The sequence below is a fragment of the Vicugna pacos genome, chromosome 28 (genome assembly GCF_048564905.1).
Source record: "Vicugna pacos chromosome 28, VicPac4, whole genome shotgun sequence".
Lineage (NCBI taxonomy): Eukaryota > Metazoa > Chordata > Mammalia > Artiodactyla > Camelidae > Vicugna > Vicugna pacos.
In genome coordinates this window covers 13,516,420-13,543,327 of record NC_133014.1, presented here as the reverse complement: position 1 = coordinate 13,543,327, position 26,908 = coordinate 13,516,420, and the positions used below count along the sequence as shown (strand labels likewise).

General features: G+C 44.5%; 1 protein-coding gene across 4 annotated transcripts in view; it reads left to right on the top strand.

Annotated features, from left to right (window-relative positions):
- DNAH6 (dynein axonemal heavy chain 6) overlaps nucleotides 1–26,908 on the top strand; it is a 149,713-nt gene that overhangs the window by 77,143 nt on the left and 45,662 nt on the right. For 3 of the 4 annotated variants that reach the window (XM_072951556.1, XM_072951558.1, XM_072951559.1), the window contains exons 43-57: nucleotides 297–443; nucleotides 1,051–1,124; nucleotides 2,825–2,979; nucleotides 5,301–5,532; nucleotides 10,654–10,806; nucleotides 12,109–12,249; nucleotides 14,171–14,413; nucleotides 15,858–16,025; nucleotides 16,663–16,898; nucleotides 18,202–18,463; nucleotides 19,600–19,723; nucleotides 20,252–20,448; nucleotides 22,006–22,209; nucleotides 22,913–23,038; nucleotides 25,858–26,022. In XM_072951556.1, coding sequence (XP_072807657.1) covers nucleotides 297–443; nucleotides 1,051–1,124; nucleotides 2,825–2,979; nucleotides 5,301–5,532; nucleotides 10,654–10,806; nucleotides 12,109–12,249; nucleotides 14,171–14,413; nucleotides 15,858–16,025; nucleotides 16,663–16,898; nucleotides 18,202–18,463; nucleotides 19,600–19,723; nucleotides 20,252–20,448; nucleotides 22,006–22,209; nucleotides 22,913–23,038; nucleotides 25,858–26,022 — 2,627 coding nt within the window. The remainder of the gene's footprint in view (nucleotides 1–296; nucleotides 444–1,050; nucleotides 1,125–2,824; nucleotides 2,980–5,300; nucleotides 5,533–10,653; nucleotides 10,807–12,108; nucleotides 12,250–14,170; nucleotides 14,414–15,857; nucleotides 16,026–16,662; nucleotides 16,899–18,201; nucleotides 18,464–19,599; nucleotides 19,724–20,251; nucleotides 20,449–22,005; nucleotides 22,210–22,912; nucleotides 23,039–25,857; nucleotides 26,023–26,908) is intronic. The other variant, XM_072951557.1, reaches the window with a different exon arrangement.

The window sequence follows — 26,908 nt, the reverse complement described above, 5'->3', positions numbered from 1 at the left end:
CTCTTCTGTTGGGTCGTGCTTAACAGCGTAGAAACCTGCTGTAACACCTCTCATCTTAAAAAAGAATTCTCTCTAGGCCACATACCCTGCTTCTGCTACCTTCCCCATTTTCACTGATAATGTGTCCCAGCTTTGTTTCACCATTGTCATATGTGTGTATACGTGTATGTCCACTGGGGGACCACTCATTCCTGGGAGTGTGGGGGTAAAGCTGGACTTCAGGATTTTCTGGTTAATTCAGCTATTACTAGATATACCACAAATGTAGGATTTTTCTTCTTTTCTTCAAAAAACAGGTATCCTCCAGTGTGATCCAGGAACAATAAGAGAAGAATTACAGATATTTAGACTCTTTTGCCATGAATGTCAAAGAGTCTTCCATGATCGTTTGATTAATAATGAAGATAAGCACTATTTCCATGTTATTTTGACAGAAATGGCCAGTAAATATCAACCTTTATTCAGCCGTTCTTTCTTTCTGTCTTCTTTTTTCTTTTTTTTGAGTAGAGAAGCAGTTTGGTTTCTAATCCTAGCCATTAGACCACCAGGGAGACGCAACTGGGTTCCTAAAAGGAAAATTAAAATGAGCAAGATGAACCGTAGTCATTGATGAGTAAAAGTTTTTTTTCTTCAGTGACCCAAATATAGAACAGCATATGAAACATTGTGAAAGTCATTTTATGGAAATTCAGGAAGGTTTGATATTCTTAATACTGTTTGGAATTTTAAGTAGAGGAGAGAAAGCAGAAAAAACAGCGTTTTGCCTGCTAGGAAGCCAGGATATTTCTAGAGTACTTCTGATTTATTCATATGTATTCAGTATCTATTAGTTAATAAAATGTTTATGAATTTTGAATATTCTGAATCTTAGATCCGGGGGATAATCAAACTGAAGTGTTCTGGCATTAACACGGCTTTCTCTCAGTTTCATGTATACTTATGTTAAGGCTTCTAAGTAAAGTAATGCTTGTTATAATTACGTATATTACATCATTAATATCCTGCATTCAAGCTTATCATTATACTAAAAATTAACTATTTTTTGAACAGACAAACATTTTGGAATTGCAATAGGTCTGGAATACTTTTTGACTAGGCCCATCATATTTGGAGACTTCATTAAGGTAAGTCCGTTGACCTGACTACATTTGAAGGTTATAAAGCATTTACCATTCTCTAGTTCAAGCTCATATTCTACAGGAGCTTTGCACATGTGAAGATTAAGGATCTAAACTGGGGGTCTGCAAACTATGTCCCACAGGCCAGATCCACCCACCACGCATTTTTGTAAATGAAGTTCTGTGGGGACGTAGCCACGTCCATTCGACTGTGTGCTATTTGTGTGGTGGCTTTCTGGTTAGAAGACAGAGTGGGGTGGCAGCCACAGACACCGTATGCCCTGCAAAGCCTAAAATATCTACTGTCTGGCTCTTTGGAGAAAAAGATTGCTGACTTCTAATCTAGTTACATTCATTCTGGTAATAGTTTGAATCAGAGACCCATCGGGGATTCAGTTTGGAAGGAAGCAAAGAGGTGTAGTCTCTCAGCTCAGGGCTGGGATCCCCTTTACAAGGGCCTGTGTAGCTCTTCAGCCTCCGCTCACATGTTTCCAGGCCTGGGAAGCCGGTTAGTTAGCAGTGCTGCCTTCTTCTTTGCAGGGTAGCTCTAGTTAGTAGCAGAGTTTTCCTTATATTAAATTCCTCAAGTCTGTCCCCACCATAACGTCTACGCTCACACCCTAATTTTACCCTCTAGATCTCCCTAGAACAGACTTGTCCTAGATGAATGAACCTCATTCTAGGTTAGAAGACTTCCGTCTAACCACCCGGCCTGCAGTCCCAGGCAGCCATCTGGTCTGACCATGTCGGCTCTTGTGTGGGAACCGCATTCTCAGTGTCTCTGAGAGGGAAGGGCCGTGTCTGTTTTGTTCACCCTAAATCCCCAGTGTCCTGCACAGAGCTGAGTATACAGCAGGCTCTCAATCAATGCTGTTTGAACAAATGAATGGACTCATCTTTGTATTACACATATGCAATACCTCACCACTCTGGTAACCCCTGAAAACTAAAAAAAAATAATAGAAGCAATTTATTTGTATGAACTCTATTTAAATGTCTTCTTAAAAGCAAAGTCCAAAGCTTGTTTTCAGGTGGTGATTCTATTTCCTGTGTGTTTCTAGTGATGTCACTATAAAACGGGGGAGTGGAGCAAAGCAGAAAGCAGTGCTGGGCTCTCCTCCCAATACCTCTGTGGATTTTAGCTAGTGGTTCCCAAAGAAAGTGCCCCCTGGGGGCAGTTGTCACAGCCACGGCAAGTCATCATCAGCAGGTCCCAGCAGGAACTCAGTTCCCTAGAGTTTACACCAAATATCATTCTCAGCGATTAGTTAAGTGACTGCTGTGTAAAAACTACATATATTTCTGACATGATTTTTTTTATAACCACCACAGTCTGCCATTCATAATGTTCAACCATATCGCTTTTCTGATGTCAACAGCCTAAGAGCAAAAATATAAAACCAGAGTAACGTGAGAAAACTTTGAAAACCATTTCTGAGCTCCTGTGTGAGTTTTATTGCAAAGGTCATTGAAATTCCAACATACCGCTTGAAGAGGTTAAATTAAATGGATTTTTTACCTGGCCATGAAAATCTGATTTAATTTAATCCTGTTTCCTTGGTTTTGAAGCCCTGCTAGCATACTTCAGCGACTGATTAAATAGAAACATAGATAAAACAATGTTGTCTCCTGAGGTTATGCACATTATATATATTATACGTCAGAATTGATCCAACTTGGTTCTTCTCCAATGAATCACCTTACAGTTTGGAGCGGATAAGAGTGATCGGATTTATGATGACATGCCTGATATGGAGAAAATTGCAAACGTTCTGCAGGACTATCTGGATGATTATAACCTTATTAACCCCAAAGAAGTAAAGCTGGTGTTCTTCCAAGATGCCATAGAGCACGTTTCAAGGTATTGTGCCATGAAGTGCCCAATAATGCATTGACCCAATTTCTTTTGTATTAAAAGGTAAGGATTCAGTTGTGCTCAAGTCTTTAAGTAGGTTGCTAGATGGACAAAGTTCTGTTAGCAAATCTCGCTAGAATTTAAACGTTGTTTTTTGATACATTAAAAATACATGTGTCATGAACTTTCTGTGGAATCTCAGGGGTTATTTCTTTTTTTTAATTTTTTTTTTTGCGGGGGAAAGGCAATTAGGTTTATTTACTTATTTATCTTTAATGGAGATACTGGGGATTGAACCCAGGGCCTTGTGCATGCTAGGCACACACTCTACCACCTAGCTACACCCTCCCACTGTTTTTCTAAATATTTAATAGATTGGCTTTGTTTTGTAAATGTCCTGTCTCATTACAAAAAAGGACCTACGGTGGTTTGCGGTATTCCCAGGCCAGGGACATGCCTTCCTAAAGAAGTAGTGGGGGTCAAGATTATAGCAAAACAAATTGAATGCAAGGATCATAGATTCCATCTCCTCACGAGTCTGACTCATACCCACTGCAGGTGTCCTTTGAGGGTCGTCCCTGACACCTAGGTATCCAGCCTGAGTGTCTGCAGTCCTTGGGGCACACGTGACTTTTTTAAGTGGCTCATGTCCTATTGAACAATTCCTAAATTGTTAAAATGTGTAAAACGTGTTAAACTGACCGTTGGAGGGAAAGGCGAAATCTGCTCCCTGTGACTCCTGGTGCTCCCTTCACCCTGCTGAGCAGTAATAATTATAATGGCACTTGGTGTGAATATAAACCATGAGATGGGGTATCTCATTTAACTCTGATATCATCTCTCGATGGCTCAGTACCAGAATCTTTCTAGACACAAGGCCCGGAGAACGTTCAGTGGTCTGCTGCTGCACAATAAGCCACGTAATACTCGGTGGCTTCATTTGTTCACGATCTCCCGGGGCTCCCAGCCATTCCCTCCTGGATCTCCGCTCAGTTGCACCTGGCACGTCTCTGCCTCCGTGCGGACCCCACCATCTCTCCAGCACGGCGGCACCAGTGTCGGGGCTGCTTACACGGTGGCTCAGGGCTCCAAAGGCTTGTGCCCAAAAGAGAGCGAGCCAGGCAGAGGCCCCTTCTTGAGTTTTTAAACTGTATTCACACTTCCCTGTGCACCTTCACAGAATCTTTAAAGAAGGGTTTGCAGGTGGTTAACTCGCTGAGCAATAACATGATAGTTTCCCCGCTAACCGTGGCGGAATGCCATTTGTAAAACGGATGCCTGAGGCCAGCCTAAAAGTATTTCTCTCTTTGGGAGTAATCTATTATATCTACTTTTTAGATGCTCACAAATTTTCAATTATGTCTAAAATAGAGATCTGTATTTCATATATTGATTCACATATGTGTGACTACATACAGTCACCTGCATGCACACACACATATTTTGTTTTATATTCATATACCTCCTAGAAAACATTTCGTGTTTTGCTTCTCTTCTTTGGCTTCCTTTGCAGACCCTCAGCGATGTCCTCAGATCCGTGGGCTCAGCTCTGGGGCTTTCTTCTGTTACTTCAGTTCTGTCCCCTCATGTCTCTCCTGCAGTTCCTCTGGGATCCCATTTCTTTCTCCTAGATCTGTCCTCCTAATCTTCCATTTTCTCTCTTGTCATTTTAATATCATATTTTTTTTTCCTCTGATTTCTGGGTAACGTCCTTGACTTTGTCTTCTACTTTCCCTGTTCAGTTTTCCATGGTGTCCTATGTGCGAGGCCCACCCATCTTCCACTGCGGTTTTCAATCTGGTAGTCACATTTTTCCACCTCCAATCAGTTTTTCCTAATCTTAAATTTTTTTGCCCCTTTCTGAGTGCTCGCTCTAGTATCATGACAGCAACTTTCAAAAATTCTAATTGTTAACATGAATCATAAATTTTCTAAAATTTTGTTGGTATGGAAAATCCATTTCAATTACCTTCCCCCACCGAAAAAAAAAACCTACAAAAGGAAAAAGAAACTCCATTTCGGATTATTCCTGTTGATCTCTCCTGAGCTGCAGTGGCTTTTCTGCTTGCTCATCCTTACAAACGGAGAGCCAGGCGTACTCAGTGTGCCTGGCCAAGGCCAGCAGCCTGTAGGACGTGGGGAGAGGCGGGTACCAAGAAAAGCCCGGCAGTGCTTTTCTCCCAGCGAGGACCTCAGACCTGCCCTGCTCTTTCCGGTGGCCGTTTGCTCCGGGATGACCCTCTGAGCAGAAGCCACATCGTACACTTGACATAAAACTTCCTCTGCTTCTTTTTTTTTAAAATCGTTCTCTGCTTTGCTGCCCCCAGGATTGCCCGCATGGTTCGTCAGGAAAGAGGCAATGCCCTGCTGGTTGGGGTGGGCGGCACAGGAAAGCAGTCCCTCACGAGGCTCGCAGCCCACATATGTGGTTACAGATGTTTGCAGATTGAGCTGAGCCGGGGGTACAACTATGACAGTTTTCACGAAGACCTGAGGAAGTTGTACAAACTGGCTGGTGTCGAAGACAAGAATATGGTTTTCCTCTTCACGGACACCCAGGTACATATTTAAATACCCAAAAAGCAAGAACAGGAAAAGGATGAGTGTTGCCATCACGTGTGAGTGTCGAATAGACTGTCCGACAGCGTTCAGGGAATTCCTCCCTCTGCTAACAGAGCTCCTGGACCTTGTAAACGACTTTTAGAGTAATTTTTTTTTCCTTCTTTTACCAACTACTGTTTCCCTCTGTAAACTCTCAGTAAGTAAATGTTCAAGAAAATGTGACGGGTTTTTAAATTTTTCTTAGAGGGGGAAGACATGAACAGCAAAAGGTAATGAACTATTTCTGTAGAGGTAAATCTAAGAAAGTAATTCCCTAAGTGAAGTCAATTAGGAAAATATGCTTTACTCAAGAAAAGGAAAAAACAATGGCTGTGTTTTGGTTAAATTAACTCTAAAATTAAAATAGGATTACATCTATGCCTACAACAACCGATTTAATTGATCTTAGAGGATTTTCTACATTGATTATACTTGAGTATTTTAACATTAGGGAAAATAAACATTTGTAGAAGTTAGCCAAGGAATAAAAAAGTGATCTGATGCATAAATATTTTAAAGTCCATTTTAATTTTGAAAACACCATAAACACGATTAAGTGCAATCCTAAAATGGGAAAAATACGTTTAACAGCTGTGACATGCAGTGAGTTTATATCTGAATATGTAAATATGTTTTACAAATGAAAAAGGATCATGCAGCTGAGTGTGTGCCCACCACTGACTCCGGCCCCATCGCTGCTGGCACCTGGAGACGCTGCTGGGGACGCCAACACCCCTTGCAGCCAATGCAGACCCCCTGCAGTGGTCGCCAGGGGACACACAGTTGTCAATAACTGTGGACCCCAGTGGCTTGAGCCAAAGAGAGATAAACCTCCCCATACCACGTGCCCCCCCAACACGTGATGTCCTGCACCACTGGACCTGGGGTCCCAGTAGGCTCCAGCCTGCTCCCACCCACAGGGAAAACCAAAGTCACTCCACAAAGTCTGGAAGATATAGACACTTACGTATGTCTATAGGGATGATGAAGAATTGGGGAACCGTGACTCCGCCAAAGAAATACAGTAAACCTCCAGAAACTGGCCCCCAGAAATGGAGATCCACAAATTGCTCCACAAAGAATTCAAAATAATTGTTCTCAGGCAGCTATAAGAGAACACAGATCAACAATTTCATGCCATCAAGAAAACAATGCAAAAACAAAATGACGGAGAGTGACGTCACCAAGATGGCGATATAGGTCAGTCCCAACTTCACTCCCCTTCACAAGAGCAACTAACAACTATTCGTGGACAAGACACCGCTGAGAAAATCCTAGAGCATGGGGGTAAGGCTGAAGCAAACCCCTGCACCAAGAGACCAAGACAGACCACACTGGAAGGGTAAGAGGGGCAGTTGCACACCGGCCACATTGCCTTCCCCCAGGCCAGTGCAGCACTGTATCAAGAGGTCTGTCCTGAACCTGTGGTTCCTCCAGGGGGAAGGATGCCCAGGTGGGACGTCCAGCTCCCCCGGTGTTGTGGGCTGCATCTTGGGAGTTTCAGTCTGGTCTCGCATCACGGGGAGGGCACGGGAATCTGCAGCACTCAAACCTCTGGGAACTCGATTGCAACAAGGAAGTCATGGAGGTGTAACAACCAGCTCTCAGATCGTGACAGACCAAGTCCTTACCTGCAGCGCCCAAGCAGGGGTCCCAGCCAGCAGCTCTGCTCTTCTGCAGAGCCAGGACGGTGGCTCAGTCTGACCGGGGAACTCAGTAGAATGCTGGTCCATCTGATCTGAGGTCCTCAAATGAAGAGCCTTGCCAGCCCCGGAGCCTGGTCCGCCCCCCGATCCACCCAGGCAGGGGAGCTGAGCCTTACCATGCTTACTGTTGAGTGTACCTCCTGGCCCCATCCAGCTAGAAAGCCTGGTCAGAACATCTGGCAATCTGTGTAGCCCAGCAATGCTCAAGTGGAAAGTTTGGCAGACACAGTAGATTGTCCACAGGGCAAAGCCTGTGGCAGTGTCCAGTCAAGGAACTTGGGGAGACTGAAGTGTCTTTTTCACACTGTGTATTCTTGTCTCCTTTGTTGTAGATTAATTGCTCATATAAGTGTTATTTCTGGATTCTCTATTCTGTTCCATTGATCTATGAGTCTGTTTTTGTGCCAATACCATACTGTTTGATTACTATAGCTTTGTAATATAGTTTGAACTCAGGGAGCATGATACCTCCAGCTTTGTTCTTCTTTCTCAAAATTATTTTGGCTATTCAGGATCTTTTGTGTTTCCATACAAATTTTAGAATTGTTTGTTAAAATTCTGTGAAAAATGCCATTGGTATTTGGATAGGTATTGCATTGAATCTGCAGATCGATTTGGGTACTATGGTAATTTTAACATTATTAATTCTTCCAATCCATGAATATAGTGTATCTTTCTTTCCATTTGTTTGTACCGTCTTCAGTTTCTTTCCTCAGTGTCTTATAGTTTTCCTAGTTCAAGTATTTTACTTCCTTAATTATATTTATTCCTAGGTATTTTATTATGTTTGACATAATTGTAAATGGATTGTTTTCATAATTTCTCTTTCTGATAGTATGTTGTCAGTCTATAGAAATACAACAGGTTTCTGTATATTAATTTTGTATCCTGCAACTTTGCTGAATTTCATGGGTGTGTTCTAATAGATTTTTAGTGCATCTTTAGGATTTTTCTATGTATAGTATGATGTCATCTGCAAAAAGTGACAGTTTTGCTTCTTCCTTTCCAATTTGGATTCCTTTTCTTTTTCTTGTCTGATTGCTGTGTTTAGGACTTCCAGTATTATGTTGAAGAAAAGTAGTAAGTGTGGGCATCCTTATCTTGTTACTAATCTTAGAGGAAACACTTTCAGCTTCTCTTGGAGTATGATGTTAGCTCTGGCCTAGTCATAATGGCCTTTGTTATGTTGAGGTATGTTTCCTCTTTGATGAGAGTTTTTATCATAAATAGATGTTGAATTTTGTCAAAAGTTTTTTCTGCATCTGTGGAAAGGATCATATAATTTTTGTTTTTCAGTTTGGTAATGTGGTGTATCACATTGATTTATTTGTGGACATTGAACCATCATTACATCCCGAGGATAAATCCCACTTGATCATGGAGTATGCTCTTTTTTAATGTATTGTTGAATTCAATTTGCTAATATTTTGTTGAGGATTTTTTCATCTATGTTTATCAGTGATATCACCTGTAATTTTTGTGTGTGATGTCTTTGTCTGGTTTTGGTGTCAGGGTGATACTGACCTCATAGAATGACTTTGAAAGCAGTCCTTCCTCTTCAACTTTTTGGGATAGTTTGAGGATAGGCATTAACTCTTCTTTAAATGTTGGTAGAATTCACCTGTAAAGCCATCTGGCCTTCGACTTCTGTTTGTTGGAGTTTTTAATTACTGATTAAATTTCATTACTGGTAATTTGTCTGTTAATATTTTCTATTTCTTTCTGATTCAGTCTTGGGAGATTGCATGTTTCAAGGAATTTACCCATTTCTTCTAGGATGTCCATTTTATTGGCATATAATTGTTCATAGTAAACTCCTATGATCCTTTGTATTTCTGTGATGTTAGTTGTAACTTCTCTTTCATTTCTGATTTTATTTATTTGTACCCTCTCTCTTTTTTTCTTGATGAGTCTAGCTAAAGTTTTATCAACTTTTGTTTGTTTTCAAAGAACCAGCTCTTAGTTTCATTAATCTTTTGTATTGTGTTTTAGTCTCTGTTTCATTTATTTCTGCTATGATCTTGATTATCTCTTTCCTTCCACTAACTTTGGGTTTTATTTGTTCTTATTCTAGTTCCTTTAGATGTAAGGTTACATGGTTTACTTGAGATTTTTCATGTTTCTTGAGGTAGGCTTGTATCATATAGTAAATTTTGCTCTCAGAACTGCTTTTGCTACATATCATAGATTATGGATCATGTTTTTATTTTCATTTATCTCCAGATGTTTCTTATTTCCTTTTTGATTTATGCAGTGACCCATTGGTTGTTTAGGAACATATTGTTTAGCCTCCACATGTTTGTGTTTTTGCAGTGTTTTTTCCTTGTAGTTGATTTCTCGTCTCATAGCATTATGGTTGGAAAAGTTGCCTGATATGATTTCAGCCTCCTTAAATTTATTGAGAATTGTTTTGTGGCCTAGCATATGCTCTATCCTGAAGAGTGATCCATGTGCACTTGGAAAACAAAATGTGTATTCTGCTGTCTTGGGTGGAATGTGTTATATGTATTTTATATATATTACCTCAAAGAATTATATATCCTGTTTGCGCTGATCCTGTTTGGGACTCTCTGTGCTGCCTAGACACGAATGTCTGTTTCCTTTCCCAGGTAAAGAAAATTTTCACCTATTATTTCTTCAGATAAATTACCTGCTCCTTTCTCTGTCTCTTCTCCTCTGGGACCCCTGTAATGTAAAAGTTAGTACTCTCAAAGTTGTCCCAGAAGTCTCTTAAACTATCCTCATTTTTTTAAAATTATTTTTTCTGTTCAGCTTAGGTGACCTCCATCACTCTGTTTTTGCTGTTCCATTCCTCTGTATCATCTAATCTACTGTAGCTTCCTTCTAGTGAAGCTTTTATTTCAGTTATTGTATTCTTCAGCTCTGTTTGGTTCTTCTTTATGTATTTTTTATATTTAAATTAAACCACATGATTTAATTTACTGGCTGCTTAATCCTGAATCCTCTGAAGCTAAAAAAAAAAAGCAACAACAACAATAAGTTATAATTAACTGTTAACATTAATGAATTTTAACTCTTTATTAAACTTCTCACTGTGTTCATCCACTCTTCTCTCAAATTCGTGAGCATTTTTATGATCATTACCTTGAACTCTCTATCAGGTATACTCCTTATCTCCACTTTACTTAGTCCTTTGCTCTGTAAATAGTTGTAATTTTGGTGTGCTGTAGGCGGAGGTGAGCTCAGGGTCATCCTACATGAGACATCTTGGCTTCTCCCTCAAGGTTATCGTCTCTTAAAGATAAAATTAACTCAGTGTGAATTTTGGATCAAATCTGTGCTTTATAATTTACATGCAGTGAATGTAAAATAGCTGGGCGAGTTATAATGATCCCTCTGCTCTCTTCTGTAGATTGTAGTGGAAGAGTTCCTAGAAGATATAAATAACATCCTGAACTCGGGTGAGGTGCCTAATTTATTTGAAAAGGATGAACTGGAGCAGGTTTTAGCAGCCACCAGGCCAAGAGCAAAAGAAGCAGGAATTTCTGAGGGGAACAGAGATGAGGTAGGACTTGTCAGGACAGTAATATGGCTTTGGAAAACAAAGAGTTGTCTTAGCCTTTTTCCAGTGGTCCAAAGATCCCCGTGAGGGGTCCATGGATAGAATTTTTTCAATACAATTTGCTTCCTCTGTAATTGTATGTTTTTGAATCTCCGACATTTAAAGTGTTGGTTCATCAGATTTTAAGAAAAGGTTATGGAAGGCAGAAAACAGAAACCCTGCTGCCCCCATGGAGGTCATAGTTCTGTCTGAACTAGAAAGCTTCTCTTATTCTTTTTAAACACAAATTTACTTCACACACTCCCAGAGCCCTGCCTAAGGAGTTCAGTTCTTTTGACTCCCTTTCCCATCAGCAAGATCATGAAAGGCATTACCATTCTCTGTCTCTCTCCCTCTTTCTCTCTCTCTTACACACACACAGACACACAAAACACAGCTGCTGTCCACTTCCGCTTCTCCAACACTGTGCTAGATTCTGGAGGCTACTGTTTGTCTACCCCAGGCCTTTCCCTTCTTCCTGCACCTTCTCTAACTTTTTTTGGCCATTCTCCCATGTCTTCCCTTCTGTGTCCTTTCATGGGAACTCCCTCCACTGCAAGGTCAGGGCGTATAGGTACAGACAGCGGGGTCTGCTTCAGCTAGTGTAAGCAGAAATGGCTTCATTCGACGGGCACAGCACCATTGGGAAGGCCAAAAAAGGGGTTCTAGACTGAATCCTTTGGAATTAATATGAAATGACACTGCAGAGGTCAACGGTCAGGGGTCAACGGTCAGGGACACTGCTGCCTCTGCCACAGCCATCCCTGCTGAGCCAGTCATGGTGCCGCTGCTTCAGCTGCCGGCTCCACAGCCACGTGCCTCCCACCATGTTGGGAGCAGCCAATGCAAGGAGCCACATCCAGAGATGGCGGCTCCAGGTCCATGCACCTTGTGCCAGGCTCCGCGCCTGCATAAAGGGTTGCCCTGCACCCTGCCTCTTTCCCCCGGTGGTTTTCTATCCCAACACAAAACCTTGTATGAATACTCTCTCCCCTTTATTCAGGGGGTCTCCTTAAATCCACTGATGAAGAAAACCTATCACATCCCAAACCCTAGTTGCCACGGAGTCTACAAAATGTCGTTTGTTCTTTCCAGCCTGCATGAGAGGAAGGGGTGGAATGAGATGCTAAAGAAAACAATTCACACGTCTACTGCACTAACAGGTTTTAAAATTTGACATTGGTCGAGTCAGATGCATTAGCCAACACGTACGTTCATCATGGCTTCACCCTTATTTCACACTGAAGACGTCCTCCCTCTCGCCAGGTGTTCCAGCACTTCATCAGCAGGGTCCGTCGGAAGCTGCACGTTGTTCTCTGCATGAGCCCCGTCGGCGAGGCCTTCCGGGCCCGATGCCGGATGTTCCCATCCCTGGTGAACTGCTGCACCATTGATTGGTTTGTCCAGGTCGGTGGCGTCACAGGATATCTCTCTGAGACGCTGGACTTGCTTGATTTTATGTTCTTTATTGAAGTACAGCTGACTTACAAAGTGTCGGGTGTGCAGCAAAGTGACTCAGCCATATATACGTAGTATTTTTCAGATTCTTTTCTGTTGTAGGTTATTACAAGGTATTGTATATGGTTTATTGTGCTACATAGTAGGTCCTTGTTGTGTATCTTTTAATCCCAAGTTCCCAATTTGCCGCTCACCCTCACCTTTCCCCTTTGGTAACCATAAGTTCATTTTCTATGTCTCTGACTCTGTTTCTGGTTTGTAGATAAGTATATCATTCATGTATATCATTCTTTTAGATCCCACGTATAAGTGACATCATATGATACTGTCTCTCTCTGACTTAGTTCGCTTAGGATGACACATCTCTAGGTCCATCAGTGTTGCTGCAAATGGCATTATTTCATTCCTTTTTATGGCTGAATTATATTCCTTTTTGTAAATATACCATATCTTCCTTATCCAGTCATCTGTCGATGGATATTTAGGTTGTTTCCATGTCTTGGCTGTTGTAAATAGTGCTCCTGTGAACACTGGGGTTCATGAATCTTTTCAAATCAGAGTTTTTGGTCTTTTCTGGATATACGCCTGGACTTGCTTAATTTTTAAGGGGTAACACATTGTCCAGTGATAACTCAAGGCACTTACATTAGCCTCAAAGCCCACTATGAATTTATTCATAGGCAGGGGATGATAATGACAATCATTGAACAAAGGCAAAACAGAATTTATAAGGCAGAGAAGATATTAAATTTCTCAGTGTAGAGGTTACCAGTGATCTTGACGAGAACTGTTTCAGTGGAGTGATGGGGAAGAGGGGTCAAGAGAGAAGAAGGGAGAGGAATCAGAGGCAGCTCTTTCAGGGTTTCCCCCAAAGGAACATTGAGAGATGGGTAATAAGCTAGAAGGATATGTGAGGTGAAGACAAATATTTTTAAGAGGGGAACATAAACAGCACACATGTGCTGATGGAAATGATTCAGAAAAGAGAATTATATATATGGTGCTGAAGACAGTTAGGCATTGTTGGACCAATGTCATCGAATAGGCAAGAAGGGATGGGATGGATTCATCAATGAAGGGGCTGATCACAGCTCAACCCAGAGCATATGGGAAGGTGAGGGGATGAAAGCTCACTGAAGTTCTGTTTTCATTGCTTTTGTTTTTTTAGTGATGGAGGGGTGCAAGGTCATGAGCTGCAAAAAAAGAGGAAAGAAGTGTTAGCAGTCTGAGGAAGTAATGCAGGGTGTGAAATACTCACTCAGGAGAATACAGAAGTGATGTATGAGACACTGTGAAGCATTTCTGGGCTTCACTGAGAACCCGCTGGAGCTAGCTGTCGTGAATTTAAAGTGAGGCCAGTCAGCGTGGCTGCGTTCTTCTCCAGCAGTGCTGTGTGCACAGTTGCAGGCATGGGGTTACAGAGAGTTGCACTAGACTGAGGTTCAAGGGAGCTCAAAGAGACAAGAGAAAGGCAAAGGAGTTGAGCTGAATAGGACACTGATTATAATCATGGACCTGAAGTTCACACTGTATAATAAATAGAGGACATGAGGTCCTCATAATACATGTGATTTTATTTATGAAATTCTAAAGACACCCACGTTTATTCGTTCAATCAACAAATAGTTATGTAACAACTTCTGTACACCAGGCCGTGTGCTGATGTCAGCAAATGCAGACCCAGACCCCCCCTCTCATGAGTACAGCCACCGAGTTCATTAAACCTCATGGTCCTGAGTAGGAGTGAGCAAGGTGAAGGGGCGGGGGGACAAGGCAAGAGGAGTTTCAGAGCCGGGCACATTTCTTAATTGTTCAACCGTGTGCTATGGAAATGAGCGAGAGACTTTCAAAATTATATCTTGATTTACAGTGGCCCAAAGAAGCACTTCTTTCTGTGTCAAAGACATTTTTCTCAAATGTTGATGCTGTCAGCGATGAACTGAAAGAGAAGCTCGCGCTCATGTGCGTGAACGTTCACTTGAGCGTCTCCACCATGGCTGACCGCTATTACGCAGAGCTCCGGAGAAGGTACTACACAACGCCCACCTCCTACCTGGAGCTCATCAATCTCTGCCTGTCCATGCTGCGAGAGAAGAGGAAGCAGTTGGTTTCAGTAAGCTTAATATTACTAATAATTCTTTTTTTCGCTTGAACTCAAAGCTTTCACCAGAGTGAGTGGAAGAGCTATGTGCCACCTTACCTGCTGGAGCCCTCCCCATCCTGTGCATGCCTTTGCTAACCTACAATATGACCAAAAAGTGTCCCATGCTGTCGGTCCAAAGGCTGTCCCCTTTCTTGATGTTTATATTTTGTCTTCTGTCATTTACGTAAGTGCCCTTGACTCAGTAGCATGATTTGGATATTGTAACAGAATTAAAGTTAAGCAGAGAACTAGTCACCTCTGCAGGATTTAATAAGAAGTAAACCTTTCTGTGAAGTAATAGAGATGAGGTTCTAGTGGCCTTAACATGTCAGTGGTTCCCATTGAGAGCAAGGACTTTGGTGTCAGGCAGACCAGCTACAACCTCTGCTCTGCTTTCTTCCTGCACAGTGTTAAGCATGTTTTGTAACTTCTCCGAGTCTTAGTAGAAAATAAGGCTTAAAAAATATATATCTATTTCTTGGATTGTTGTAGAATTAAAATGAGTTATTATTTGTGAAGTGCTTGGAATATGATCTGACACATATGAGGTGCTCAGAAAATAATGGCTGCCATCATCACCACCACCACCGTCACCACCACTACCATCATCATCCCCATCATCACCACCACCACCATCTCCACCACCATCATCATCACCATCACCACCACCACCACCATCTCCACCACCATCATAATCACCACCACCATCATCATCATCAGGCTATTCACATGACCTATAATGTTCAGTATTTTAAACACAGTAAAAATGGAAGCATTTGCCATTTATTTTTCAGAGGATTTTTGACCTGGTAAATGTATGCCTAGTAAAATAAAGTGACATATAGTTTTGAAACCTGCCAATTTGAACCACATTTTCTGTCTCACCCTCAAAAAGCAGTTATCCCCAGGTGCCTTCCCTACCAGATACTGCCCCTTTGATCCTAGTCAAGAGTTTCCCGCCACTGGGAAGTAAGGTTCAGATCAGCAACCAGAGCTAAGTACTCAGGACATTATCTCCTGGGGGAGAGGGGTGGTCTCAGCCCTGCTGATCCATCCTGAGGAAACAGGCTTCCAGAGCTGTGACCTGCAAGAATTTCTATCTGAATTTGTCCCTCACTCATTCAACGTGCTACCAAGCTACCACAGGGAATAAAAATACTACAGTGTGGGCCCTCCGGGAACCCACAGCCCTGTGACGTCCCACCCCCGTGTCCAAGGAGCACAGGTCCAAACCCACTGTGGTGCACGTCAGGGCCATTTCCTCGGGTTCCGTGACCTGAAGATTTCCCCACACTCACAAGCGTTAAGTTTTGCAAACTGATTCACCAATTCTGTAGATGTGAAATTCTAGTGCATGAGTGAGAGATGCCAGTTTATAATACTTGTCAAAATAGGTATCTTCATTGTCATCTAGGCGCGTGAACGGGTGAAGAATGGTCTCACCAAACTATTGGAGACAAACGTTCTCGTAGACAAAATGAAATTAGACCTTTCCGCGTTGGAACCTGTCCTCTTAACGAAATCTCAAGACGTTGAAGCCCTTATGGACAAACTGGCAGTAGATCAAGAAAACGCCGATCAGGTACGCAACTCTGGCTGACCACGGGTGAGCAAGCTTTGACCTCCAGCTGGTCACCTATATACAGTGACAAGTGATTGGGTTTTTTAAATATGTTATTAAAATAATTGAGTGGTAGAGAAATTTAGCCATGCCTTTAGGTTGTGAACAATCCCCCTTCAATAAGGGGGAGGGTATAGCTTAGTAAGCACAAGGTCCTGGGTTCAGTCCCCAGTACCTCCATTAAAAATAGATAAATAAATAAACCTAATTACCTCCCCCCAAAAAAAAATTCTAAAAACAAAACCCCAAAAAACCAATCTTCCTTCAAAAGTCAGCCTGATTCTCTCCCTGAGAATGAGTGAACCCAACATGTGGCACAGAGAGAGCTGAAAGAAAATACCCGCTACAAACAGAACGCAGCCAGTCTGCTCCTAAGAAGGAGCTGTTTGTCCTCATAACTCTGTCCCCATTTGTCCCCACTATTCTATCCATGTGGTGCGACGTGGACACGGGAGAGCACGAGATATGGTCTGGCGAACCTTCTTTCATCATCAGTCTAATCCCAGGGGGCAAATGTGACTCTCTATCATTGGCTTTGTTTTTAAACATTGACATTCAAACCCCAAGACCACTCAAGCAGCCATGTTTCGACGGCTAGGTCCGCAACATCGTGCAGGAGGACGAAGCGGTAGCAAAAGCGAAGGCGGAAGAAACCCAAGCGATAGCGGACGACGCTCAGCGAGACCTTGAAGAAGCGCTGCCCGCGCTGGAGGCTGCCAACAAGGCGCTGGATTCCCTAGACAAGGCGGACATATCTGAGATCAGAGTCTTCACAAAGCCCCCGGACCTGGTCATGACCGTGATGGAAGCAATTTCCATCCTCCTGAATGCCAAGTGAGTGCCTCCTCAGAACACCGGTTGCCAGCATACCTGGCGGGATTTCTTTGCTCTTTTTCTTCATTTTCACTTACGTGTCTTCATTCTCTTCGCCTCCTTCTCGTTGATTTGGTCAGTCGTTCGACAAATTGATTCCACAGGCCTTTTTTGGGGGGGAGGGGACATCTATTTTGCGTTAGATGGTAAGAGAGATAAATTTCTTCCGTGTGAGAGACTGACAGTCTAGTGGGGAGACAGGCATGAAAAGTGATCATTTCAAGGCCTGCGAGAGTCGTGCAGTATTAGGAGTGCCAAGGAGAGAGCGCCCAGGGCCCCTGGGGGGCGTGAGCAGGTGTCTGGGGAAATGGTGCTCGGGTGGAGAGTGGACCGTGGGGAGAGCTCAGGATCGGGCGGGGCTGGGCGGCAGGGCAGTGATCACACCGTGAACCGTCTCGTGTGCTCTGCTGAGCAGTTCAGATTTCATCTTGGAGATAATGTCGTTTTCAAACTTTCTTTAGTAATTTAATCTTTTTTAATAAAAAATTATGTTATGAGAAACCTTTCTATGTAAGACTGATTAGTGAAGGCAGAGCGCCCAGAGCACCACCCCTCCCCAGCCGCCACCGCCAGGCTTCCCCGCGGACCCACTGGTCAGCACGTCGTTGGGACCTGAGGGTTCTCGGAGCACAGGTGGAGAGCCCTGGCCAGAGGGGACTGAGAACCAGTGAGCACTGTCAACATCATCAGATTTCCACGTGAGAAAGACCAATCTGGCCAAAGTCCACAGGGGGCGAGTTTGACTGAGAGATAAAACAGGTTTGAAGGTGATTACGGTGTTCGTGCAAGAAATTTTAAGGCAAGGGAGGTAAAAATGTGGGTGCTTGAGGTATTTGAAAAATAAAACTCTCATTTCTGTAATGCCTTACATTTCTGCAACTCTGCCGGTCTATAATTCTTTCTCCACCGCAGCTGGCTTGTATGGAACCTTAGTCATCCACGTTACCTGTCTCCCCATGAGCTGTGTTGCACGTCACTACCAGTTTCTGGGATTACACTACTGAGGTTAAAACTACCCACTCATTGGGGTAATGTTTTTAGTTTATTTATTTTATAGAAACATAGTTGATGTACAGCGTTTATGTTAGTTTTAGGTGTGCTGTGTAGTGACTGGATTTTGCACATGTTATGAAATGATCACAGTAAGTCTCTTAGCCATCCGTGGGATAACATTTTAAAGTTCTCAAAGGAACACATGTTTTTTTTTTTTTGATCTTACATTCCTTTAGGAGAGTGCCACTAATCTGTCGTGTGTGTCTTTCAGGCCTGACTGGCCCACAGCGAAGCAACTGCTCGGTGACTCTAACTTCCTAAGAAGACTTCTAGAATATGATAAGGAAAACATAAAGCCCCAGGTCCTGGCAAAGCTTCAGAAGTACATCAATAACCCTGATTTTGTGCCTGAAAAAGTAGAGAAAGTGTCCAAAGCGTGCAAATCCATGTGCATGTGGGTGAGAGCAATGGATCTGTACTCCCGGGTGGTCAAAGAAGTGGAACCAAAGAGGCAAAAGCTCCGCGCTGCGCAGGTACGTTGTCTGTGCCGTGAGGTTTTGTAGAATGAGAGGCCGTCGCCAGCAAGCACGCGAGCTCCGACTGAGGCGCTGCTGAGGGCACACAATACAGTGACAGCGCTCTTGGAAATTCGTTTTTGTTTAAAAAGAATAGCTTAGCCGGCAAGGGTTATTTTTTCGGAAACGATCTCTAAAATCAGTCCTCTCCCAGCATAAAAGGGAAATGGGTCTTCCCTGTACCATATCATCAGACCCCTGGTGTTTTTAAATTTGTTTTAGCTCTAGCATCCAATGTTCTAGGTTTCCATTTGATAAATTCTCCCACACTTGAGTGTGTTACCTGAGGTTCTAAAAACCAGCGTGAGCCACAGTCAGTTGGGAGGCCTCAAGCAGAACCAAGATTGATCAGCGGAGCAGGTCACCGGAAGAGCCACGGCTACAGAGCAGGGCTGGCAAACTTTTTCTATAAAGATCCGGGTAGTAAATATTTTAAGCTTTGCTGGCTGCATGGTCTCTGTTGCCATTACTCAGCTCTGCCGTTGCATCATAAAAACAGCCGTCAACAATTCAAACGTGAATAAGCATGGCTGTGTCCCAGTGTAGCTTTACTTACGGACACTGGACTTCAGATTTCATACAGTTATCATGTGTTATGAAATAACATTGTTCGTTTGATTTTTTTCTTCCCTTAACTGTTTAAAAGTGTAAAACCATTCACACTCACAAACCACACAAAAACAGGCAGTGGGCTGAGTTTGGCCTCGAGGCCAAAGCTGCAGACCTCTGCCCTAGAGAACTAGTCAGGAGAGATTCGCTTTCACTGTTGCATGGCTATTTCGTTGGTTCTACCATTTAAAGTTTATTATAATGGCTAATTCATCCCCAGATGCTTAGTACATTTATTTCTCTAATCCTTCTATGATTTATTTTGGTGGGGTTTGTTTTGTTCTGTTCTGTTCTGTTTGCTTCTGCTCCTATATTTTGTTCTATTTTATATTTGTTTTAACTTTGTATATATCATATCAAAATCTTTTGGGAGAAAAAGAACATAAATCCTTAAAAACAAACAAACAAAAAAAACCCTGTTACAAATGGGTAAATTTCAACTTTCTTTTGGGGCTTGTTGTTAAATACGTACCTGATCTTATTAGGCTGAACTTGATATGACCATGGCTACTCTGAAAGAAAAACAGGCATTGCTAAAACAAGTGGAAGATCAAATACGAACCTTGCAAGATAAATATGACAAAAGTGTGAGTGAGAAGGAAAGTCTGGGTGAGTAACTCATAAAATTTATGTTGTTCTGAAAGGGCCTGATTTTCAAAAGTCGAAACAGTTTTCAAAAGGCGGTCAGATCTCAGCCTCCATCCAACCTGTAGGGCGTATCTGCATGAGATGGATTGCATTAGCCTCCTAGTGTGACACTAGGACAACTGCCTGTGTTGTGTATATTCAACTCCTATATCCGAATAATGCCTTTGGGGGAAATACCACATTTTGACACGGAGCAGCACGTTTTCTGAATTTGATCCAGAAAATAAATACTATAGGAGCATGAAGACAGTGCTGTCCTCAGCCAGAGTCAAGGAGTATCGAAAAGATGCTCTCTGCGTGGAAGAGGCAGACTTGGACTTGGCTCTGAAATGGGAACTAAGCCCCTGCTGGTGTAGGGTTCCCTAGAGATGTGTCGACATCGTTAGCTAAATATTGCTGGTTCCGCTATAAACAGAAGCCGGTGGATAAACGACGTATACTTTAGGGAAACACTGAATAACACGGCCTGGTTGTCTTAAAATTTCCCAGCAAAGACGATGGCCCTGACAAAGGCGCGTCTGGTGCGCGCGGGAAAGCTGACGGCCGCGCTGGGGGACGAGCAAGTTCGATGGGAGGAGAGCATCCAGAAGTTCAGCGAGGAGATAGCGAACATCGTCGGGAACGTGTTCATAGCAGCGGCCTGTGTGGCCTATTACGGGGCCTTCACAGCCCAGTACAGGCAGTCGGTGAGGAGACCTGCCTTCCGAGAGCAGCGGGTGAAACTGGGAGGCGGGGTGGGGGCGTGGGGGACCCAGTTTCGAGGGAGTTTCTCCGTGATGGAAACTTCCCTATACATTCCACAGCCCTCCACCTCCCCCAGCAGCCAGCGGTGGCTGCCTCGAGGCTCGCCTTGACCCGGCCCTCCCTCTCCTCTCCTGCCTGAGAAAGTTGCTCATCACCTGCTTACACAGCACAGAACCTGGGGGGAGAGAAAGAGCCAGGGAGTCTCCTACCCCTAGGATCAGGAGTGGCAGCCAAAGTCAGGCAGGATGAGGTGGGGCAGGTATAGCTCAGTGGTTTAGCATGTGCCTAGCATGCACAAGGTCCTGGGTTCAATCCTCAGTACCTCTATTAAAAAAAAAACAAAACCTAACTACTTCCCCCCGAAAAAATAACATAAAATAAAGTCAGGCAGGATGCATAAAAAAGAATAAAATAATGCCATTTGCAGCAACATGGATGGACCTGGAGATTGTCATTCTAAGTGAAGTGAGCCAGAAAGAGAAAGAAAAATACCATATGAGATCACTTATATGTGGTATCTAAAAAAAAAAGACAAACAAACCTGTTTAGCAAAACAGAAACAGACTCACAGACATAGAAAACAAACTTACGGTTAACCAGGGGGAAGGGTGTGGGAAGGGATAAATCAGGAGTTCTAGATTTGCAGATACTAATATACATGAAATAGATAAACCACAAGTTTCTACTGTACAGCTCCGGGAACTATATTTAATACCTTGCAGTAACCTATGGTGAAAAAGAATATGAAAACGAATGTATGTTCCTATATGACTGAAGCACTGTGCTGTACACCAGAAATTGACACAGCATTGTAAACTGACTATACTTCAGTAAATATATATGTATTTTAAAAAATAAATTGAAATAAAATAAAGTCAGGCAGGATGAAGCGTCCTGAATTGGAGAGGCTGCTGCAGAGGGCTGGGCATTGGGCAGGAGCAGGAAACTGAATGATCTGGAGGGCTTTTCAAGCCACTTTTACGAAATGCTTCCCTGCGAATGTTCTGCCCTGCCCCTGGGTTATAAAACCTCATTGGTGCAGGAGTTACACACACTCTCCAGGAGCTCAGGGGCATCTGGCGCCAAGCGGGCAGTGGTGCCAGGGATGCGCTCGGGGGACAGACAGTTCTCTGCTGTGCATGGTTGTGCCGCTCCCTGCAGGAGGTGACCTGCTCGCAGCCCTCTGCCCCATCCACTGATTGCCAGTAGCACCCACAGCCATTGTGATAACCCCAAACTTCTCCACGTGCTTCCAGTCTCTTCCCAAGGGGAGCCTGCAGCCCATGCTGAAGCCTACTGTGACAACCCCTGTGTCATTTATACAAGGTCAAGACAGGGCATGTGACATGCCCCAAGCCACCACTAGTGAATGGCGTAGGTCTAGACCCCCGATCTGCTGTGCCCTGTGCCCTGGCGCCGGGGTGCCTGTGCAGTCTGGGTGTGTCCTCGTTCACCGAGTGTTGCTGACTCTACACAAGCGAGCTTTTCTCCTTCTACAGCTTATTGAGTGTTGGATACAGGACTGTCAGACCCTGGAGATCCCAATCAATCCTTCCTTCAGTCTCATTAACACGCTCGGCGACCCCTACGAGATACGGCAGTGGAACACAGACGGGCTGCCCCGAGACCTGGTATCAACGGAAAACGGCATCCTGGTCACTCAAGGGAGACGGTGGCCTCTGATGATTGACCCCCAAGATCAGGTGTGAGACCAGGGCCTCAGATAAGCTGTTAGCCTGTTAAGTCGGCTAACACCGTGCTCTTACAGGTTCTAAAAGTGGACCTGAACGCCCCTGTAAGATCTTGGGGATGCAGACCTGGGAGGGGGTTTAGACATCTTCTCGTCCACGTCCCTCACTGTGTAGAGACAGAAAGTAAAACAGGAACCGACCAAGTGCTCTGCACACTTGGTTTCAATTGGTTTTGTTTAAGGGGTTGACCATTTGTTTTCTCTGTGGGAGCAGAAGTTCATTCCAGCACAGTCCTTGTTCCTAAAAGGACTGAGGAGCCGGAATGAAACCAGAGGATGGTGACTTCCAGGGCGCACCTGCCTGGAATTTACAGAAGCTCACTGTCCGACTCCTGAGTCTGCGGACCAGTTGTTCTACGGGGGGTTTAGGAAAAGGCGCCCGTTTGAAATCAGGGGACGAGCGTGAATCCCGCCAGGGGGGCTTGCTTCCTCGGGGGGGGGTCTTCCTTCATTTGCTCCAAATTTGAATACAAGAAAGAATCCTAAACATTAGACTCAAAAGGTGTTTTTTATTTGTAGGGGGAGTGGAGGGTTTTTAAAATTTTTATCTTGTTATCTTTCTGGTTTCTAGATTGAACGAAACCTCTAAACTTTACAAACTTTCACTTTCTAGCCAGCCCTGAACTAAACATCTCGCTCTGCGCTTTCTCACACAGGCAAACCGCTGGATAAGAAACAAAGAGAACAAAAACGGTTTAAAGATCGTCAAGCTTACGGACAGTAATTTCTTGCGCATACTTGAAAATTCGATCCGCCTCGGCTTACCCGTCTTACTGGAAGAGGTTCGCTTTGCACTTTTTTTGCGTTAGTTCCCAGCCTTCAGGCCACACCTGGGAGCCTGTACCGGCCATGTCTGCCTCCCACTAAACACCCCAGCCAGCTCCCTCTTCAAACTGGTCAAACCGATTGCTTTGCTCCTCAAACAGTACAGTACACTCTCAGAGGGGGGGCCGTCTGTGACCGAAGGAATTTTTTTGCTTCCAGACATTGCTTTGGTGTTAAGTGGGATGGGCTCAGTTTCCTGACACGGCTGATTCTCAGGCCTCGCGTGGCTCCCCGCCGTTAGCTGCCCTGAAAATTCGAAGCAGTGGTGCCAATGAGGGAGTGTCTCCTCGCACCAAGGATGTGAAGCCAGTAAAACCCCCAGTGGGTATAAACGTTATGTTCCACTTAGACGGAAGGTCAGAATTAGACTAAGTGGAGTGATAGGAACTTTTGTTTAAAACGAAACAAAAGATGTTTGTTGAGTCTAAGTGCTTGATTTCTTCAGAATCACCCCAAGAGTGGATATTTTCCAGCTTGTGCATTCAGTGAACACACATTGTTTGAGAATCAAAGGCCATCAGTACTCGTGTGGTTCTTGCCCTTGATAGTTTACAGTCTAGTTGGGGGCAAAGTCAGTAAACAGAGAAAAGAGGGGGAATGAGGGAGAAAGGAAGGAAGAGAACGAATGGTAAGGGCTTTGAAGGGACGAGCCCAGGGCTGACATAGCCAATAAGGGGGTGGGGTGGGGGAGGTAAATTAAATGCACGGCTACAGGAGGTAACAGTTGAGCTGTGACCCACGTGAAGAGCTCAGCCACGTGAAGAGCTCGGAGAGATGGCTTTCCAGGCAAAGGGGACAGGCTGTATGATGGCCTTGGGCACAAAAGAGACTCCTGCAGCAGAAGGGCGAGCAGCTCGGAAAAGACCGCAGGCCGGGGGCAGCTTAGCTGCAGAAGAGTCAGTAATGTTAGCTTCAGCTACCACGCACTGCACACTGCGTGCTCGCTCCCCTGGCCAGACCTGCTGTGGTAGTTTACACATATTAACCCTTTAATCCTCACTGCCGCCTTACAGGGTAGTCACTACTATTATCCCATTTTACCAGTGAGGAAACTGAGGCCCAGAAAGGTTAAGTAAACCATCAGAGCAGCCTGACTGTCTAGAAAATTCACAGCAAGTTACCAGCCTCCCAGCTCAAACTACAAAGAGCACAAAAAGCCTCCGTGTGGGGCTCGTGGCCTTGACCTACACGGGCCAGGTTCTGCCATGGGCCCCAGGCCCTCATTCAGACCCTGGAGTTACAGGAGAGGGTGCAGTCTCCCTAGAATCTCTGGCACAGTTATGTTAGCCCCAGACTGATTCTTTTGTGTGTGTATGTATAATTTTTTTTTATTGATGTATAGTCAGTTTACAATGTTGTGTCAATTCCTGGTCTGCAGCACAATGCTTCAGTCATACATGAACACACGTATATTCGTTTTCATGTTCTTTTTCACCATTAGTTACTACAAGATATTGAATATAGTCCCCTGTGCTGTACAGTATGAACTTCTTGTTTATCTATTTTACACACAGTAGTTTGTATCTGCAAATCTTGAACTCCCAGTTTATCCCTTTCCACCCCCTTCCCCCCGGTAACCGTAAGGCTATTTTCTGTGCCCGTCGGGGCTCTTAAGCCCCAGGTCACTTCATGACCCAGGAGTTCCAGAGGGGATTTCTTCTCGCATGGCCGTGGACAGAAGACCTTCTGTGATGTTCTGCCTCAGACAGCAGAGCCTCTTAACTGTGGCTGATGCTCCTGGGAGTGAGGGTGGGCCCGTGGGGAGGGCCCCGCCAGGAACAGGACCCCCCAACTGGGCCCCTCCTGCTTTCTGTGACGTAGGGTGGTATTTTCAAACTTTGTCTCCACCCACTCATGGGTGTGAAATCAACTGAGTCGACCTCAGTCAGCATTTTTAAATGAAAGAGAACAGTCTTTCAAAAAGCACAAAATTGTATCGTGGAGAGTAAGGGAAATCTTACCTCACGAACTTTTGTTCTGGGAATTTGCATGCTTGGAGACCACATCACAATGTGAACTAGATTTGTTAACCATGGATTACATCAAATTTTGACAGCTCCTGGGCTGCGGGCCCCCATCACGTACATGCTGACACAGGATGTTTGTCATGGGGTCTGTTGCTAATGTCTGCGTGCCCTTTTGTTTTTACCAACAATCAGATCTGCTTTGAGGGAAGAAAGAAATTATTATACAGAATAGAGACCCACAGACTTTTTCTATAAAGAGCCAGAAGGCATTTTAGATTTGTCACGTCACATACAGTCTCTGTATGAATATTCTCTGAATGAACACTCTTGGATTCGTTTACTTTGGGGGTTCTGTTGGTTTTACAACCCTTTAAAAAGGTAAAAAACCATTCTCAGCTCAAGAGTCACACAAAAGCAGGCCCCAGAGGGCCGGGGGCGGCCTGCAGACCGGAGAGGGCCGACTCGTGACCCACGGCCCCCATGAAAGCGCGCAGACCTCCCGTGGTCGGGGGCCTGCTGCAGGACCGCCCCGAGGGCCCTCGCTCTCGGCGGCTTTGTCCCGCGTAGGGCTGGTCTAAACCGGCGTGTTGCCTTCCCGTGCCCTTGTCTCCTTAGACTGTTGATAAAACAGTCCCTGGAGGATGTGCACAGTGAGAGGCAGGGAGGGGACATGAAGAAACAGCCAGGCCATCACTGAAAGCTGCCCGTTCAGAGTAAACTCCGGGGCCTAAGACATTTGGAGAGGCTGCTGCCGTCCGTTTTCATGACGCAGCTGTTCTGTGCCGTTTTGCTTTGTTTTCCTTTTTAAGCTCAGGGAGACCCTGGACCCGGCCCTGGAGCCCATCCTGCTGAAACAGATCTTCACCAGCGGCGGGCGGCTGCTCATTCGCCTCGGAGACTCGGACATTGACTACGATAAGCACTTCAGGTTCTACATGACGACCAAGTTGCCAAACCCGCGCTACCTGCCTGAGGTACGAGCTGCCGGCCCGAGACGGGGAGGAGGGCCGCGCGACGGGTCTCCTGCTTGGGGAGCGAGGACACGCCTAGGCCAGGTTCTCCTTGCAGCCTGGAGGGGTTCAGCCACACAGCCGCTGCCCCAGCTCGGGGCCCGAGTTCCCTTCGAGAGTTTAGAAAAGTGACCCGTGTTCTGACCCACAGCCTTTGACGTCTCACTTATTTAACTTTTGAGAGGGGACGTCACACACGTCCCCAGTCCTAGCTCTGTGACTGGGGGCAAATTAGTCCATTTCTTGGATCCTTGAGCCAGTCACATATAAAGCCCACTTCAAGGATTTGTGTGTGAAATACATGACACTCAAACACTCTTCTTCCATTTATTGCTTTTGCTGTTGGCTTATTCGAGTCACACTGGACTATTATAGCAACAGTTTTTCATAAAAATAAGATGAGACCAAATACGGAAAGCTCTATTTACTGTCAGTAATAGCTTCCTGTTGACAAAGACAAACTATGCGAAAGTCACTATGACTGAGTGGTTTTTATTAGCCCATCTAGTCCTCACAAATACCCTTTGTGTTGTTCCTAGTATTCTCTCAATTTTTAAGGATCTGGAACTGGAGCTCAGAATGCAGTGGCTTGTCGGGCGTCCCACGTGCACTGAAGGGCACAGCTGGAATCTGAGCCCTGCTTCTTTCTAACCATTCGCTGGCTCACCCTTCCTTGAAACGCCACGTAGGATTCTGTAACTGTGGCTTTCGCGGAACCAGATTGTCATTCACAGCAGCAGAGAGTATCACAGTAGGACTCTGGGATTTTCTGTGCTCGGTGTGTGTGTGGGTGTAAGTGCACTCACAGTTAGACCCAGGTAACATCCAGCTGGGCACCGATGAGCTGTGT